The sequence below is a fragment of the Anolis carolinensis genome, chromosome 1 (genome assembly GCF_035594765.1).
Source record: "Anolis carolinensis isolate JA03-04 chromosome 1, rAnoCar3.1.pri, whole genome shotgun sequence".
NCBI lineage: Eukaryota > Metazoa > Chordata > Lepidosauria > Squamata > Dactyloidae > Anolis > Anolis carolinensis.
Window position 1 is genome coordinate 341532245 of NC_085841.1, and position 13049 is coordinate 341545293.

Below are 13049 nucleotides of genomic sequence, written 5' to 3' on the forward strand. Positions count from 1 at the left end.
CGAGCCTTTAAAGCATAAACACCCTTCCATAGTCTACCAGCTTTTAAAATATACAGGCAGTCCCCAAGTCCCACGAGAGAGGTTCTGCAGGTTTCGTCTTAAGCTGAATATGTTTATAATTCAGAACACGTTCATGTTTTAAGTGTAACCCCATACACACACACACACACACACACACACACACACACACGGAGCCCCTGATGGCGCAGCGGATTAAACAGTTGAGCTGCTGAACTTGCTGACCGAAAGGTCAGTGGTTCAAATTCAGGGAGCAGGGTGAGCTCCTGCTGTTAGCTCCAGCCTCTGTCAACCTAGCAGTTTGAAAACGTGAAAATGTGAGCAGATCAATAGGTACCACTTCAGCGGGAACGTAATGGCGCTCCATGCAGTCATGCCAACCACATGACCTTGGAGGTGTTTATGGACAATGCTGGCTCTTTGGCTTAGAAATGGACATGACTAGACTTAATGTCAGGGGAAAACTTTTACCATTTTATACACACACGTACACACACACACTATATTAGCTTTGGATAGCAAAGGGAAGGGTTAACACCCCCTGTGGTGTTTGTTTTGCTGTCTGTGCTCCTGTTGAAAAAATTTCACCTCACTTTCTGTCCCTGTGATAATTGGATTTTGAAAAATTTGGCTTGTTGTAGAAACAAGGATTGGTGATAAAGCTTCTGGTTTTGTGATCCTGTCAGAAGCAAATGTTGCTTCTGGTGTGAGAGAATCAGCCATCTTCAAAGACGTTGCCCAGGGAACGTCTGAATGTGATCTTGCGGTGAGTTTCTCTCATGTCCCTGCATGGGAAGCTAGAGCTGACAGATGGGAGCTCTCCCTGTCCCGTTGACAGATTTGAACCCCCAACCTTCAGGTCAGTAGTTCAGCCGCCACAAGGATTTATCCCATTGTACCACCGCAGCTCCAAAGCTTCTGTTGAGACACCTTTTCCCCATGATAACTCTTTCAGGAGTGAATTTCCCTTCTGAAGGGTAGATTTCTCTCACTTCCCCATTCTTAACTATGAGTCATTTGTAAGTCGAATATTTGTAACTCAGGGACTGCCTGTAAAAGATAAATTCAAAAATTTGTATTACCAAATATAATTTATTTTCGCTCTTCACTTGTATTTGGCATTACTTTAAAATCATGGCTCAATTATTTATATGGTCATCATTTGTGATTAAGGTGAAGACTACTTGATGCAAGTTGGACTTCATCATACTGGGACATATCTCCATTACGCTGCCCAACTTAATAAAGTTGTATCATCAAGAACAGGACATAACTCATATATCATCCTAAACAGACCTAAGATTTCTCATTGTTGTTTTACGTCTTCATCTCTCGGAGTTGTACTCTCAATATGTTGATTCTTACTAGCCTCATGATGAACAGCCAGCTGAATAAAATACACATTGCCTGTCTTCTTAACATAGGGCTGACTCTATCATTACGTAAAATGAGGTAGTCAATTTGGGGTTTAATTACAACAATGATTAGTTATTTGATTTTTTTTATTGTGTCAGAAGCGACTCACTTCTGGTGTGAGAGAATTGGCCATCTACAGAGACATTGCCCAGAGGATGCCCTGATTTGTTAGCTGAGAGGCTTCTTTCATGTCTCCAAAAGCTAGAACTGACAGACAGGAGCTCACCCCGTCTCACGGATTTGAACTGGCAACCTTCAGGTCAGCAATTCAGCCAGCACAAGGGTTTAATCCATTGTACCACCGCAGTTCCAGTTATTTGATTAAGTAGTGCTACTAAGTACATTATTTGCCTGTCCTCTTCCAAAAGGCAAACTGTGCTCAACTTGGGGATAATTGTCGCACCTCAGAATAGTTCACCTTGCTGTTGACACCAAATCACAAACAGAAAATAATCTTTTGTAATTTTATTGAGAAAAGGCAAAGATATAACGAAGCAGGCAGAAATAAAGTTTCCAAAGTAGTTGTAAAAGAGTCAGTAAATCCAACCGTCCATAGGCAAAACAAGAGTCAGTAAATCCAAAAGAACATAAGTCCATAGGTTACAAAGATCCAGGAACAGGAGAATCTCTAAGGCAGGAAAACATAGACATCCACTCTGATGAAGTGAGAATTTGCTTTGACAAAGATATGTCTCTCTACACACAGTTTTAAAAGCAACCCAAAAACGTACTTCTCTTTCCTTCAGAGGCCTCCCGCTTTCCTGTTAATCTCTGGCTGCAGCGAGGCTGAGACATTCCTTTCAATTGCAAACAATCTGCTCTAGATAGCAATGGCACTCCCTCAAGGTCACCTACATCATTATCTTGTACCTGAACAGGGGCCTCAGATGAATCCAGCTCATTAGTTCCCATGGGAATGTCTCCCTGGTTGTTATCTATGACAGGCTGGTTCAAAAGTTCATCCTCAAACTGTGTTTCTTGCTCTTCTGAACCAGCCTGTATAATTCCCATCCCCATGCCATCATCCTGAAATTCATCCTGCATCCCATCATCTGACTCCTGCATCTGAAACCCAGAATCTCCTTCCTCATCTTCAGTCTGGCTCTGCTGCTGAGTCACAACAATAATGGAGCAGATGATGGAGATGTGGAAATGCAACACAGCATAGGTAAAGAAAGAGTTTTTCCTTCTGGATGAAGACTTCAACTGTATATTCCTTAATTTCTTCTAAAGCCTCCCACCCCCCTACTTTTCTTTATTGGCAACTGGTTCACCGGCTCTCTCACTAGTTTCATTTCTTTATATATTTCTTCAGTAATTACTTGGTCATTTAATAAATCCTCCTCCACATAAGTTTCAGTAACTGTGTTAAGCATCACCATCTTTAAAATCTATCAAAATATTCAAGAAATTAATTTTATATATGCTCCTGAAGGTGTGATAATATTGCCAAGTTTTTGGTAATGTCAAGTATGTCAGAAACAATGGGATAGATTAGATTTACCAGCCTTTAAAATGATCCACCATATTACCATGTTTGCACCAAAGAAATCAAGAAAAACAAGATACAACTTTACTAACACATTCATTCACTAATTATCTCAACATCCAATTAAATAGTTAGGTGCATGATAAAGTTTTGAAATATTTTTTTCAATTATTTCTTTTTAATTTGTAATGTCCAAAAAGGAAGCAAACTCAATAAAGTAATGCTATCATTGCAGAATCCGGTTTTTAAAATATAATTGGTAAAATGCAGGTATTAAGTAAGAAGATAATTATAGAAAGCATGGTGGCAGCTCTGTTGTCCCTACAGGACTGTTTTCAGTGATGTGAGCATGATGGTATCCTTCACCCCATCCACTCCAGTGAAACCAACATATTGATTTCCATAGTTGTAGCACAGGTAGTGACATTATGGCACTTGTCCTCAATATCCCTGTTATTCTCCCGATTCAAGGAGAAATCCACCAGCCAGAACTTGTCTCCGTGCCAGTGGTCACCACTGGCAAAGTTTCTCCTCATACTGGGCTTTATGGAGGAGGTTCAGCTGACCACTGCCAACACTCAGAAGTCTGCAGCTCCATCATAAAGGTACGCATTGCAGCCTCAGATACAGAATCTCAACTAAGGTTTTAAACACACAAATACAAAAAGTAGAATTCTCCTTCTGTGAATTTCTAGAAGATACAGAATTTTTAATTGATGTAGAAAATGAAAGTGGAATTCAAAATATTAACCAATGCCTCTCTTTTTTTAAACAAAAACAGAGTGCAGGAAAAGATGGAAGGGAAAATATGTAATTTTCTTCTCCCTCTTTTGAACTCTCTTTCCTTCCCACAACAATCCCTAAACCAGTGTTTCTCAACCTGAAAGGGGGGGGGGTCGTGAGGAGGTGTCAGAAGGGTCACAAAAGACAATCAGAAAACACATATTTCTGATGGTCTTAGCAACCCCTTTGGCAGAGAAGGCTGAAGATCTCTCTGCCTGTCCTTCCCTTCCTTTTTGGAAACAGACTGCAAATCCTCCCAAATTTGTGCCAAATTTGGTCCAGATCCATCATTGTTTGGGTTCATAGTGCTCTCTTGATGTAGGTGAACCATATCTCCCCTAAATCACTGCCAGTTCCTCCCATCCCTCCAGTATTTTCTGTGTGGGAAGTTTGGCCCAATTCTATCTTTGGTGCAGTTCAGAATGCTCTTTGATTATAAATGAACTATAAGTCCCAGCAGCTACAACTCCCAAATGTCAAGGTCTATTTTCCCCAAACTTCACCAGTGTTCATATTTGGGCATATTGAGTATTCATGCCAAGTTTGGTCTGGATACATCATTGTTTTGAGTACGCAGTGCTCTCTGGTGAACTACAACTCCAAAACTCAAGGTCAATGCCCACCAAACCCTTTCAGTATTTTCTATTGATCATGGGAGTTCTGTGTGCCAAGATTGGTTCAATTGCATCGTTGGTGGAGTTCAAAATGCCCTTTGATTGCAGATGAACTATAAATCCCAGCAACTACGACTCCCAAATGACAAAATCAATCCCCCCAACCCCACCAGTATTCAAATTTGGGCGTATTGGGTATTTGTGCCAAATTTGTGCCAAATTTGGTCCAGTGGATGAAAATACATCCTGCAGATCAGATATTTACATTACAATTCATAACTGTAGCAAAATTACAGTTATGAAGTAGCAATGAAAATAATTTTATGGTTGGAGGTCATCACAACATGAGGAAGTATTAAGGGGTTGCGGCATTAGAAAGGTTGAGAACCACTGTCCTAAACAATTCCTAAAGAATCTCCTGCTAAAGTGTTTGAGCTTTTAATAGGAGAGCTACTGCAATATGTCTGACTTGCGTGATATTCTGTATGCATTTTAAAGAAAGGTTTTGCAATTCTATTTTGGATGTATCAGATTAAAAAACATGAGGATCCATTAATATGCTGGCTAAAAAAAATCATATGTTATTCCCCTTGGAGGATTTTATGTTTTTCTGTGACTAAAGTATGCATTAAAACAGGGATGGGGAACTTGTAGCCCTCTGTATGTCACTGATGTTTATCTCCTTTAAGACTTCATCATGTCTCTGCTGGCTAGGGCTGATGAGAGTTGCAACTATCCGGAGGGTCAGGTATTCCCCTTCTCTGGGTTAAATGGAAGACCAACGTTGATAGCGCCCTGCAGAATAAAAAAAAACATGGTTTATTTTGTGTTGGTATTTAACTTTTGCATTGGCCTAACTTCATTCTATATCAGATCACTTTTTTACCAGACGAAAAAACCCTCCCTGGGCCAAAGCCAGTTCTTTTCAGTCCCAAGGTAATGGGTGACTCTGGCATTGCCATTGTCTGTTTTCCAAATGGTATAACTGAGGCCTGAATCTGGGAAGCAGTGATTCCATCTGTAAGACCACAGTTGGACAATGGGACCAGGGTTCATGGTAAATGCCATCAACTGCAATAGCCACTCTTTTCTAGAAGCATTTATTCTCCTGACAGCACCATAGTACAAAAAGCATGTGAGTATGAAGCACCGACTGCAGTTCGAGACCTTGGAGCATTTGCTCCAGTTGCCCCCATTGAAAGATTTTCAGGCATAGCCTGCATTAATAACATCCTCAGATCGAGAGTCTGAGGATGTTATTAAAGCGTTGCACGAGATTAGGGCCGATGGCACTGAGGGGGGCGTAATATTTGTTTTCATTTGCCCTACAGTGACAGCTGGATGGCCATCTGTCGGGGGTGCTTTTAATGCGATTTTCCTGCTTCTTGGCCCACGAGGTTTCTTCCAACTCTATGATACAATGGTTCTATGACCTGCGGTTATGAACTGCAAGCATGTTTCCAGTGAAATAAATCTTCATTTATATTATTTATTCACACTATTTAATTTGATGAATGTTACTGCCAATATTAATGTTCCAGAGTTTCACTAACAACAACGGAATTTGAAAAGAGAAGAGGGCGGAGGGGCATAATCCTCTGACTGTAGGGTGACAATGGGAGTTGTGGGGACATCATAACCCTTTGCCTGTGGGGTGTCAAGAGAAAGCGTTGAAGGCCCATGATCTCTGGACTGTGTGGCGAAAAGAGTAAGTGCGGGGCGGTCATGCTTCTTTGACTCTGGGGTAACAAGGGGGGATTGGTGGCGCAAGGGGCTGTTTTGCTTCTGAAGGGCTAGAAAAAATGAAGGCTGTTCCTGGACCTAGTGGCACAGTATCAATAGAAGAAGCTACCTTTGATTCAAGGCTTAGCATTTCCCCCTCTTTACTTGTGAGGTGCAGATATTCCACAAGCCTTTTTCCATCCCAAAATAAACTTGTCTGAGTAGTACTGCACTTCACATCTAGGCCCGTTTTTTGTCGAATCCACATTGTGTCCTCATTGATGCTAGCTATATTTGTTTGTTCCACTTGGGGTGTTGTTTGGCTCAGTAGTGAATAGTGCTCACTTGATGACTGAGTACCACGTCTAGTGAAAAGAGTATGTGCTGAGATGTCATGCTTCTCTGACTCTGGGTTATCAAGGAGGATTGATGGGTGAGAAGAAATGAAGACTCTTCCGGGACCTAGTGGCACAGTATCCACAGAAGCAGATGCAACTGACACAAAGTTGAGCATTTTCCCCTCTTTACTTGTGAGGTGCAGATATTCCACAAGTCTTTTTCCATCCCAAAATAAACTTGTCTGAGTAGTACTGCACTTCACATCTAGGCCCGTTTTTTGTCGAATCCACATTGTGTCCTCATTGAGACTAGCTTTGTTTGTTTGCTCCAGTTGGGGAGTTGTTTGGCTCAGTAGTGAATAGTGCTCGCTTGATGACTGAGTACCACGTCTAGTGAAAAGAGTATGTGCTGAGACGTCATGCTTCTCTGACTCTGGGGTATCAAGGAGGATTGATGGGTGAGAAGAAATGAAGGCTCTTCTTGGACCTAGTGGCATAGTATCCACAGAAGCAGATGCAACTGACACAAAGTTGAGCATTTCCCCGTCTTTACTTGTGGGGTGCAGATGTTCCACAAATCTCTTTCCATCCCAAAATAAACTTGTCTGAGTAGTACTGCACTTCACATCTAGGCCTGTTTTTTGTCGAATCCACATTGTGTCCTCATTGATGCTAGCTATATTTGTTTGCTCCACTTGGGGTGTTGTTTGGCTCAGTAGTGAATAGTGCTCAATTGATGGCTGAGTACCGCGTCTAGTGAAAAGAGTATGTGCTGAGACGTCATGCTTCTCTGACTCTGGGGTATCAAGGAGGATTGCTGGGTGAGAAGAAATGAAGACTCTTCCTGGACCTACTGGCACAGTATTCACAGAAGCAGATGCAACTGACACAAAGTTGAGCATTTCCCCCTCTTTACTTGTGCACTGCAGATGCTCCACAAATCTCTTTCCATCCCAAAATAAACTTGTCTGAGTAGTACTGCACTTCACATCTAGGCCCGTTTTTTGTCGAATCCACATTGTGTCCTCATTGATGCTAGCTTTATTTGTTTGCTGAGGTTGTGATGTTTGGCTCAGTAGTGAATAGTATTCATTTGATGGCGGAGAACCACTTCTAGTGAAAAGAGTAAGTGCGGAGAGGTCATGCTTCTCTGATTCTGGGGTAACAAGGGGAATGGCTGGCACAAAAGGTTGTTCTGTGTCTGAAGGGCTAGAAAAAATGAAGGGTGCTCCTTGACCTTGTGGCACAGTATCCACAGAAGCAGCTGCAGTTGACTCAAGGGTTAGCATTTCCCCTTCTTTACTTGTCGGGTGCAGATACTCCACAAGTCTTTTTCCATCCCAAAAGAAGCTTGTCTGAGTGGTACTGCATTTCACATCTTGACCTATTTTGTGTCGAATCCACACTGTGTCCTCATTGATACTAGCTTTGCTTGCCTGCTGCAGTTGGGAAGTTGTTTGGCTAAGTAGTGAATGGTGCTCAACTGATGGCTGAGTATCACATCTAGGGAAGAGAGAAAATGCTGAGAGCTCATGCTTCTCTGACTCCGGGGTAACAAGGGGGACTGCTGGCACAAAGGGCTGTTCTGCTTTTGGAGGGCTAGGAAAAATGAAGGCTGTTGCCGGCACAGTATCCATAGAGGAAACTGCCTTTGTGTCCAGGCTTAGCATTTCTCCCTCTGTACATGGGGGCTGAAGATACTCCCCAAGTCTTTTTTCATCCCAAATGAAGCTTGTCTGAGTGCTACTGCATTTCACATCTTGACCTGTTTTATGTCGGATCCACATTGTGTCCTCCTTGTTTGCTTGCTGCAGTTGGAAAGTTGTCTGGTTCAGTAGAGAATGATGTTCAACTGATCTCTGGCTATCATGTTGTGATACCAGTCCATTTGGCTGTTGAGTACTCTGGTGGGATTCATGGTTCTCTGGCTCTTGATTTTGTGGGGGATATTCTTCCACTGACAACCACTTTATTTCTGTAGGAGAAATGTTAGAACCTAGCACTTCCTCCACCATGCTAACAGATTGCAGATATTCAGCAAGCGTCTTTCTATCCCAGGGGAAATTTGTCTGAGTGGTGCTTGATTTCATTTCTTTGCCAGTCTTTGGGCTAATCCAAACTACATCACTATTAATGCTTGTTTCATCTGTTTGCTGCAGCTGGGAAGGTATTTTGCTCTTCAGACACTGGCCTTCAGTTGACAACAGATGGCCATCATCTTCAGCTTGCTCTAATTCTGCATGTTGCTCTCCTCCCTGCGTTTCCATTTCCATTGAAGGTGAGATGCTTTGTTTGGATTCTTGCTTACTACTCTGAACTTTTTCTCCTTCTGAAACTTGGGAATTCTGGAAGTGATCTTGGGGAAAAGTTTCTGTCTCCCCAACTGGAGTTCCATCTTGTTTTCCACCCAGTACATTGCTCTCTGCATTTTCACTTCTTTGGGATATCTCAGTAGAAGGGTGAAGAATTTCTGAAAGTGGTTTTCTTTCCCAAATGCAACTGGTCTGGTTAAATTTGTTTTGCCGTTCTTTGCCACTTCTTGTGCTTACCCAATGTCTGCTGTTGTCGTTGGAAGTGACTTCATTTTCATGCTGCTGTTGGAAAATTTTAGGGCTTGGTAAGGAGTGATGACCAATGGAATTTCTATGAAAATCTGAACTTAAGAGTTGCTGGCTGCCATCGTGGAAACCTTTCCTGGGAAGTGTTACTTTACTTGTTGTGCTGCTACAAATACCTGTCTTCTGGTTGAGGTTCTGAGATTGTTTATCATTCACTTCTTTATCTGAAATTGTTCTTCCTTGGGTTACTTCCCTTATTGCTTGGCTCATAGTTCTATCACCCTGAGGTTTGTTCTTCTCATGGTTACTTTCCTCAGTTATTTCACACTTTGTTTCTTCAGCATCTGAAATTATTCTATCTTCTGTCAGCTCAAGCAGAGGTTCTGGATCTGCCATGATTGGGTCCCCAAACTGCTATCATCAATCAGTCTCTGCAGGCAGCTACAGTCAACTGTTCCACATGAGACACTGGGAATCCTTTTTACCCCTCTAATATTCTCTTCCTTTTTTTCTCTCAGAAGATCTAGAAATGGAGACTATGGAGAAGTATTTTATTCTGGTAACAGTTATTTCACCCAACACCTGCCTCTCCTTCCATCTGAACTGTAACCTTGATGGATGTTGTTTAGTCCCAATGATGAAGATCGATATTATTTTCTTTCTGCTGACTAAATCCAAACCATGACCCTTATATTAGAATATTAGCCTTGAATATCGTAGATCCAGTGGTGTTTTCATCTTTTTACTGCATCTGCCCCCGTCCCCCGATTCTAGAATGTTTGCTTGATTTCTGTGACATCACTGTCTTTTCTACTCCCTCCATTCAAGTCAGGAGTGTCATCGCTCTCTTTCTTCCTTCTCTTTTAGCATAATTAGAATCACTCTATAATGTGCTTTCACAGTATGCAATGGCAGCATCAGTCAGAGAAAGCTCTGGCTGACCATGCCACCTGGGGCTTAACATGACACATTTAACTTTTGTCTCAGTCAGTCCCTGTGTACTCCTTCGAACTGTAATATGAGCCCTGCTCTTGGATGTCCCTTATATAAAATGTCAAAATCAAGGTTTACATTTTTGGTTTAGAGGGGGGATAGTTTTGATGCAGAATCCATGAATACAAAGGGCATACTGTACACCCCATTATAGAGTCAACTAGGGTGTGTGTTATACCCTGCAGTACTCCATGAAGACACTGTCTTGATTGAATTTGGGCTGAGAAATTGCTCTGTTGAGACTTTTGTTAAGACATGTTGATCATTTTTGCCTAAAAATAAGTATATACATTGACCAAACTTGACCACCTTTCTTTTCTTCAAACAGTGTATGGAAATCCAAAACAACTCACCATGGACAGCACCACTCAAAATGTAGATTTTCCTCCCCTCAAACCAGAAGTGACCAGCAGTTCATTCCCCCATTTATTTATCTATTTGGTTTGCATCCTGTTTTCCTCTTCTATGGAACCCAAAGTAGCAAAATATTCCCAACACACATAACACTAAAGCAAGGAAATTGTTCATTCTGAAGGCTTCTGAGACTACCTTTTCTCATTTTAACACCATTTCGACTGCCCTGGCTCAATGCTATAGAACAGGGGTCCCCAAACTTTTTAAACAGGGGGCCAGTTCACAATCCTTCGGACCGTTGGAGAGCCGGACTATAGCTGGCTACCAAGCAATAAATAATAATAATAATAATAATAATAATAATAATATAATAATAATAATAATAATAAAAAAGAGGATTGGCAGAGAACCTTTGGGCCATTGAGTCCAATCCCTTTCTGCCTTTGTGCACCGAAAGCACAAGCACAGCACCCCTAACAGATGGCCACCCAACCTCAATGTTAATAATAATAACAACAACAACAACAACAACAACAACATGCCCTGGCAGAATATGTAAAGGAAAGTGAAGAACCTGTTTTGATTGAAATCAAAAATCAGAAACTCCTCAAAACACAGCAGACAAAGAATCAGTACAAGAAAACCGCACTACAAACTAGAGCTGACAGCTGGCACAACAAAACATTGATTGGAAAGTTCCTTGACAAAATTGAAGGAAAAGCTGACAAGGAGAAGACCTGGCTCTGGCTCACGAATGGGACCCTGAAGAAGGAGACAGAAGGCCTGATCCTTGCAGCACAGGAGCAAGCCATCAGAACTAATGCAATTAAGGCCAAGATCGAAAAATCAACCGATGACCCAAAATGCAGACTGTGCAAGGAAACCGACGAAACCATTGATCATATCCTCAGCTGCTGTAAGAAAATCGCACAGACAGACTACAAACAGAGGCACAACTATGTGGCCCAAATGATTCATTGGGACTTATGCCTCAAGTACCACCTGCCAGCAGCAAAGAACTGATGGGATCACAAACCTGCAAAAGTATTGGAGAATGAGCACACAAAGATACTGTGGGACATCCGAATCCAGACTGACAAAGTTCTGGAACACAACACACCAGACATCACAGTTGTGGAAAAGAAAAAGGTTTGGATCATTGATGTTGCCATCCCAGGTGACAGTTGCATTGACGAAAAACAACAGGAAAAACTCAGCCGCTATCAGGACCTCAAGATTGAACTGCAAAGACTCTGGCAGAAAGCAGTGCAGGTTGTCCCGGTGGTGATCGGCGCATTGGGTGCCGTGCCAAAAGATCTCAGCCGGCATTTGGAAACAATAGACATTGACAAAATTATGATCTGCCAACTGCAAAAGGCCACCCTACTGGGATCCGAAAATACATCACACAGTCCTAGACACTTGGGAAGTGTATATCTATCTTGTTTGCTGTGTCATAATAATAATAATAATAATAATAATAATAATAATAATAATAATAATAATAATAATAATAAGGGTTGTAAGAGAAGAAGAGACCCCTTGGGTCATTTAGCCCAACCCTCTTCTGCCCTTGTGCCATGGGGGCTGGATAAATGGCTTTGATGGGCCGCATCTGGCCTTAGTTTGGGGACCCCTGCTATAGAATCATGGGAATTGTCAAAGAGTTCTGGTACCTTACCAAACAACAAATCCCAGGATTCCATGGCATTGTTGTATTGTCAAGCTGCATTAATTCTAAAGTACGTCAAGTCTCTTTTCTCTCCTGCAGCCATGGGAGTTATCCACAGAGCATCCCTCAAAACACTTTTTTCAAGTCCCATCCTTTCCTTTCCTTTCCTTTCTTATCCATTGTAGCCTCCACAAACTTTCAATACTTTGTATTGTCGAAGGCTTTCATGGCCAGGATCACAGGGTTATTGTATGTATTCCAGGCTGTATGGCCATGTTCCAGAAGTATTCTCTCCTGACGTTTCGCCCACATCTATGGCAGGCATCCTCAGAAGTTGTGAGGCATGGAGAAACTAGGCAAGGAAGGTTAATATATATCTGTGGAGAGTCCAGGGTGTGAGAAGAGTTCTTTGTCAGTTGGAAGCCAGCGTGAATGTTGCAGTTAATACTTTCCTTTGAAATGCTTTGAACAAAACTGGTTCTAGCTTTAAAACATTATTTTGTTAATGTCATGAGAAATCTTATTGATTTAATTTTTTGATTTTTTTTACTGTTATAGTGTATCTATCCTATTGATGTTGTGAGGCAGTTTGAGAAAACCTGTTGAAAAGCAAGATATAATTTTAAAAGAATAGAATATCAATAGGAGAAGAAGTCTATTAACTATGCATGGTTAAAAGAGAAAGTGTGTGCATGTATGAGTAAGACTGACTATTTTTGTCTTTGGTTGATAACATCCCTTCAGTCCTAATAAAATATTAAAGAGGAAGCACCGCTAATGCTTTTAAAATCAGGCATCACAGAGCAACTGCCAAAGCTCTTGCACTTTTGTGGGCTCGTTGCCAATCCCTAGAGCCTGCTGAACTAGATGCTATCCCTCCCCGTGTTGTTTGCCTGAATACATATCCGTCCTGACTAAGTGTTCCAGAGGAAAAACAAGGAGAAGACGCAATAACCTCTGCACACCTTGTACTTTCCTTCACCTTATCTACTTCCTAACTGTGCTCAGAGAAAGAGGAAAACATATAGACAAAAATGGTGATGGGACACAGCCCTGTTATGACCTCCCTACTCTAATAAGTTTATGAAACCT

At 41.7% G+C, this 13049-nt stretch overlaps 1 protein-coding gene across 2 annotated transcripts; it reads right to left on the bottom strand.

Moving 5' to 3' along the window:
• Positions 1-1884: 1884 nt before the first annotated feature.
• LOC134295546 (uncharacterized) lies at positions 1885-10606 on the bottom strand. Of its 2 annotated transcripts, none has more exons than XM_062968413.1 (2): positions 6388-10606; positions 1885-5115 (listed from the first exon to the last, which is right to left on the bottom strand). In XM_062968413.1, exons 1-2 carry the CDS (start codon positions 9332-9334, stop codon positions 5087-5089), a joined length of 2976 nt encoding a protein of 991 aa, XP_062824483.1. In that variant the 5' UTR covers positions 9335-10606; the 3' UTR covers positions 1885-5086. The 2 variants fall into 2 exon arrangements, with proteins under 2 accessions (XP_062824483.1, XP_062824482.1); XM_062968412.1 differs by having other exon boundaries at positions 4879-5115; positions 6173-10596.
• Between the last annotated feature and the right edge of the window lie 2443 nt (positions 10607-13049).